We start from the raw sequence: 6,246 nt of genomic DNA, 5'->3' as shown, positions 1-6,246 counted from the left end.
TTTTCAGCATATATAAGAGTACAGTTTACATGACAACACACTTGCCTTTGCAAGATAGATAGATGACCAAATAAAAAAAGAGTTCAATTTCAACTCATGCTGCAGCATCTATGTAGTAGTCTTTGGCGCCATTGCCAGGGCTGCTCTGCTTTTTGTGCATTCAAAAGCAACTGCAAAAAGATTTCAGGCTGTGCTAACTCTTTTCTTTAATGATTAGGTTGTGTCCTCTTGAAATGCAAGACTAATCATATGTTAGTACCTGGCATTTTCTCTATGTGCTTTATTCTTCCTATGCTGATGCATATGCATTTCGCTGATAATGTCGTGTGCAAAACCAAATTGCTCTGTGGGCAGGAACTAAACCAGTCCACCGTGTGCTTGGTGTGTGGCTCCACCTATTTGCAGTAAAGAGTCCCTCTTTCTTATATCCTTGGTCCATGATGCAGACAGAATGTTGTCCCTGATGCAGCCTAAGTTATGTGGTATTTCAGCTCGGTTTATATTTTCTAGCAACTTAAAAATGTTGTTTCTGAATGTTATGAAAAAACGGATACATTTACAACAAGAGTTTGTACTGCCTTTGATGTCAATGGAGTCAGAAAATACCCTCTGTAAATTTTTCGAATTAGAGCTATGCATCTTACAATCCCAAAAGAACTCTTTTTGTGGAAGTCATGAACCTTGCATCTTAAACCATTTTGATAGTCTGATTTGTTCAAATCTGCACTTCATTGTCTCATTCTGAGCGAATCAAGAATGAGGTGACATAGTTTACACTGCAGTACTGTACAAGTCAAGCAGATGCTTATTGCTCTTGTGATTCAATCTGGAATGAGGTTATCACAGGAAAGTATTGATGGCTATGCACTAGTTCCTCGCCATAGGAGGAACGAAAAGAGTTGCTACCCGCAACACTAAGCATGTAACGGCAAGTATGACTGCTCTTGTGGGAGTTTTGTCCATCCCAAATATGAAGTTGCATCATGTTTGCTGCTTCCCAGATGCTCATATAATGTTTTTTCATGTAAGTGCATCTTTATTAAAGTAGAATACTTTAATATTTTTTGCATTTTTTATTAAAGTAGAATACATAGAGGACTTCAAAAAACCATCTAACAGTTGAGTTTGAGTTCCTTTCTGCTAAGTTGGAATATCGTATATTTGATTGCTTCGTTTATGGTTCATAAGGCTGGCTTAGCAATTGCTTTCATCTAATCATCTGTGACTGAAAATAATGCATGTCTAGAGTGAAAATATGTAAAGGCGAGCAGTGGGCAGTGGCAATCAAACCTGCTGATTATTAGGCGGTCATGTTTGAAAAAAGTAAAAGACATACTGTTTGTGAATGTGGTAACAATACATAGGGGGAAGAGGGATATTTGTCATATTCTTGCAGCTTTTGAGAAATGCATCAAGTACTTAAGTTAGTGGTACAAGTTTGTATATTCATGTTTTCGTTCAGTGAATACTAAGAATAGTTATGCAATTTATCACTGTAGTTTTTATTTGCTGAATTATTTATGTTCACAATCAAGGTCACTTTTTGTGCTTTCAGACAAGCACAACACTAGGGAACAGCCAATCTTTCAGTCTTACTAGAGTTTGCAGCATTCTGAGAACGACTTCCTTTTTAGAAATCACGATGGCCAATTGTCACTTTTTGTGAACGACACTAGATTGTAATAATACTTAATTGTATTATAACTTTTTGCTGCATCTTACATTGGGGAAAATGTGCATCCATTGTCGACAAGATGAAGGCTGCCAGACATTTGGTCAAATTTAAGCAGCTTGCTCTGCTGAACAGCGGTCACCAGTTTCTGATCTGAGGCAGAGTTGTTCAACACCATGACATTTCTGCCCACGGTGCAGTAGAAACGCCCTGCGAAGGGAACGCCCTGCGAAGGGCAAAGTAGAATCAATGTATCTGTTGTCGACAACAGTCCAGCATTCATCGCCAGGTTTAGCGATGGCTGTCACCTTGGGGCGACTGAAACAGACAACCACTGTGGAGGCGTCTGCAAGACCAGCACCACACACCCAGATGGTGTCTCCTAACCCAACACCTGAGCGCCAAACTCGCTGCTGCTCCAGCGTCAGCAGCACGGTCACCGGCGGGAGGTCGGTGAGCTGGCGTGTGAGCGGGTTAAGAAGACGGGCAAGGAGGGTGGGCTCGTGGAGCAGCAGGAGGAGACCCTCGGGGATGAGCGCGAGCAACTTGTGCTCCGCAAGCTCCGGGAGGTCCGTCTTAATGCACTCACCGGTGGAGATATTGAACAGCCCGTAACAGCAGGGACTGGTAGCGATGGCCTTGTCAAGCATGATCCAACGCCGGGGGAGAAAGCGGCCATCCAGGCCACCTACCAAGCGTGGGTCCAGCGAGGACCGGCGCCACGGCGGGCACACAGCGCGGAAGCGGATGTAGTCGGCCACGTCGTTGGCGAAGACGAGCTCCGCAATCAGGCCGGCCGGCCCGTCCCCGCCAATGTTCGGCCAGTCCCTCCTTCCCCAGCTACTGAATGAATCAGATTGAGATCCGAATAAACGGGTGTGATTCCAACAGTAATCTCGACCAAAATCAACTGCTAGATGGACGCGCCTGTCAAGGCCGGAAAGCGCCTTTGGACTGGAGAATAATAACAGCAGATGTAAGCTCCGCCACCACCACTTGGGGTAGGGGGTTAGGGAGCGGACGGAGAGCGCAGGCGTAGTAGTAGAACTGAGGGCGGTGCGCACGCGCTTTGATCCCCAACAAGTGTTCGTCTGAGCGGTTGAGGAGCAAGCTTCAACCACATCGCTCTTTCGCTTGATTCCCCGAGATCGGATCTGCGCCTCGAACGCGGGGCGAGACGGATCGTGAGGTAATCTCGGACGCTTCCGTCGACGGCAGCGTATCGGCGCTCGGGAGGCCGCTCTCTTCGGCATCCTACCTACTCCGCCGCCGCAGGTTGTAACACCCCGATCCAGATCAGGGCGATTGGAGTAGGCGAGGGAGGGGAACGGGGGCTGGTGAGGAGAACAAGGGGGTGAATACCTCATTATATGCCTACTAGTAAGTTTTTTTTTTTGAGTTAAACCTAGTAAGTTAACGATTGATTCACGTATACAAGTACTACTCGGATTAAGGCAAACGTGGATGGTGCTCTGTCCAAGGTAGGGGAGATGGGAGGCGCTGGAGTGGTGTTCAGGAATCAGGAGGGGGCTTTCTTGGGAGGATCGTGCCATGCTTACCCTAGATGCAAGGACCCGGCAAGAACAGAACTATATGCATGTAGAAGAGCAGCACAACTCGCAGCTCAATATACAAAACCTTCACATTGAAATGGACTGCAAGGAGATCGTTTGCAAGCCGAGGAACAAGGAGAAGGATCTATCTGAGCTGGGACCGATCATAGAGGAGGTTAAGCAGATCCTGGGTTCAAGAGAACGCTGGAAGATCACATGGGCTAGCCGATTTGCTAACGTTGCTGCACATCGGTTAGCTAGGCATGGAGCGGCAAATAACGTTTGTAAGGTTTGGTTACATGAACCGCCAGACTGCATTTTGCAGGTTGTATCAGATGAAATCCCTAGCTGGGAGCTTTAAATAAAGTAATGATGTGAGTTTCAAAAAAAAAGTACTACTCGGCCTTTTTGTTTCTCGGCCGGGAGGTCCTATTTGGCGACCTGCGTGCCCGAGGAGGACGCGGGCGCCTAGTTAGATCGGCCCATGCGCGACGCGGTAGGCCCCTTGTTTATTTTTCTTTTTTCTTTTCTTTTTTTCTTAAAATAATTCGGGATTCCAAAAAAAATCAAATTTCTAAATAATTAATAATTTAGAAAACAATTCTCAACAAATCATAAAATTGTGGTAACTTAAGAAAAAAATGCTCATGATTTTGAAAAGTGCTCGTGATTTGGAAAAATAATAATTGCATATTAAAAAATGCTCGCCTACACAGAAAATGTTCATGAATTTGAGAAAAATATCACGAATAATTAAAATTCACGACTTTTTAAAATCACAAAAAACATAAAAATCGCGGTTTCAAGAATTGATCCAGTTTCTTTTGAAAAAATCATCTGTTTAAAAAATGTTCTCTGATTCGAAAAATGTTTGTGAATTAAAAACATTGTTCCCAATTTTTTTTAAAAAAATTGAGTTCCAAAAAAGTTCACAATTTCAATAATGTTCATGAATTTGAAAAGTGTTTAAGATTTCAGACAATATTCATTAATTTATAAACAATGTTCAGGAATTTAAAAAATGTTCATGATTTAAAAAAATATTCAAATATTTTAAAGTTGATTGCAAAAATGGAAGATAATAAGAAAAAGGAAAGAAAATAGCAAGCAAAGAAGGAAAAGAAAAGATAGACCAAAAAGCGGAAGAGAAACAAAAAGGAAAAGGAAAAGAACGAAAAGAACTGGAAGAAAAGATTGAAAAATAGTTCAAGAAATGTTCTAGAACCATCCCATCCCGGTTGGGAATCTATACCTACTATTAAAGGGAATAGGTATTCTTGGTTTGATTTAGTCCTTTACATTTGGTTTACACACATTAAATGATCTGGGCCAGTTATTTGCATGTTGATAGGCCTTTTATGAGCTTTCATAGAGAGACCGCAAAAAATAGTTGGGTCAAAATAAATCAACATTGTGAGAATTGAACACAAGACCTCCTGTCTATCTCTTAGATGTAACAACCAAAACTTATGCACCTTTCATATTTACTAATCCCAACTCACTCTAAATATACGAGTAGCAGTCATCATGTTTATTTATTTATTTTGCGAGAAAAAGAGTTGATATTATAATGGCCAAATTACTGAAAGGTCCACACAGAAAAGGAAATTACAACCAAGCCCCTCTGCAACCCGACTACGCCGGCGCCGTGTACGAGCCGGTGACGCGCTGTTCGCCGCTGCTCGCTGACGCCTTGGATCGAAGCAGCCCCCGGGAGAAACGGGAAGTCTCCGATCAACGGTCCCTGAGGACCTACACTCATGGGCGGCGTCGTCGTCGCACCACTCAACATCGCCTTCCTTCTCCAGATCTTCAACCGCCGGAATCGCCATCACTCGATCTCTGGCATGGGGCAACCGTGCACGGCCTCTCCACCGAGCAGCGAGCACGAAGAAAGAAGCTGGTCCACCGCGGAGCTCCACCGGAACTTCGTCGTCGAAGGGAGACCAACACCTGCAAAAGGCCGATCCAGTCACGCCGCCGCCTCCATGACGCCACCGGCTGGCTCCCTAGGTACTCCTACACTATGTACACGCTGCAAATCGGGCCTCCCCCGTCCTCCCGCCGCCAGAGCGTCCGGCAGAGGGCGAGGGAGCCGCCGATTCGGCAACGGCGAGGTGGAGAGCCCGGGGTTCGCACAAATCACCCTTCGTCCCTGTAGATGGAGAAGGGTGAGGTCCAAGGCTCATGTTTAGGGAGAGCTAATTAAGCGAATGAGCTAATAAAGGAAGGATTGTGGGCTTAAATATAATATTTAAATGAACGTGGCTAAATCAGTGGGACATTACGCCCCGCAAAGAAAATATGAACACGACTAAATTGCGACGTATTTTTTTATGTTCATTTTGTAGAAGGACGATGCTGCGTTGCAACATGTTCTTCATAATGAATCCGATGCTGTGGGACATTATGCTTGTGCAAAACATCAATTTTCCCCGTTGCAATGCACGGGCATATGTGCTAGTAAACCCTCAATGGGCCACCCAAAACACTGGCTCATGTGCTACCTACGCACCGGAAATCCCTATTTCACGCATTTTCCATCAAACAGTCAATCAATCGCACACATGGGAGCTCCTAGTTGGCGCTTCGGGCGCCAGCTAAGAAAACTGGCGCTCACAGCCGCCGAATCGTGGGCCGGCCCATGTAGCGACCACGCCCAGTCGCTCGCTAAACTCGCCCCGCCTGGTCCCTCGCTCGATCGAGAGCCTCGAGGGCTGTTCGTACGGTCACGGTTGACCAGTTGACTGACTGGTCAACCGTTGACTTTAGAAAAAAGATGAAAACAGAAAACGAAAAAAATCACAAAAAAGGGGAAAAATCAAGATTTCAAAAAAGTTCATAGATTTGGAAACCTTCATCCATTTTTTTAAATCATCAAATTTGGAAAAATGTTCACAAAAATTGGAGAAAGTTCATCAAATTGGGAAAGAGTTCACAATTTTGAAATAAGTTCACCGAATTTAAAAAAGGTTCACAAAAATTGAAAAAAGTTCATAGATTTTGAAAAAGAGTTCATCA

At 44.3% G+C, this 6,246-nt stretch overlaps 1 protein-coding gene across 1 annotated transcript; it reads right to left on the bottom strand.

The window, feature by feature from the left end:
• Positions 1-1,798: 1,798 nt before the first annotated feature.
• On the bottom strand, positions 1,799-3,003 carry LOC119271341. Its single transcript, XM_037553204.1, has 2 exons — positions 1,981-3,003; positions 1,799-1,882 (listed from the first exon to the last, which is right to left on the bottom strand). Exons 1-2 carry the CDS (start codon positions 2,923-2,925, stop codon positions 1,841-1,843), a joined length of 987 nt encoding a protein of 328 aa, XP_037409101.1. The 5' UTR covers positions 2,926-3,003; the 3' UTR covers positions 1,799-1,840.
• Between the last annotated feature and the right edge of the window lie 3,243 nt (positions 3,004-6,246).

This window comes from Triticum dicoccoides, chromosome 3A (assembly GCF_002162155.2).
Source record: "Triticum dicoccoides isolate Atlit2015 ecotype Zavitan chromosome 3A, WEW_v2.0, whole genome shotgun sequence".
NCBI lineage: Eukaryota > Viridiplantae > Streptophyta > Magnoliopsida > Poales > Poaceae > Triticum > Triticum dicoccoides.
Note: the sequence above shows the minus strand (reverse complement) of the source record. Positions and strands in the feature narration are given on the sequence as shown.

Bases quoted from the DNA above. Each gene is read 5' to 3' on its own strand.
- LOC119271341 (XM_037553204.1), bottom strand. From the start codon at position 2,925: ATGCCGAAGAGAGCGGCCTCCCGAGCGCCGATACGCTGCCGTCGACGG. The intron at 1,883-1,980 runs GTGACAGCCATC...TTCCCTTCGCAG, and splicing joins TCTGTTTCAGTCGCCCCAAG to GGCGTTTCTACTGCACCGTG.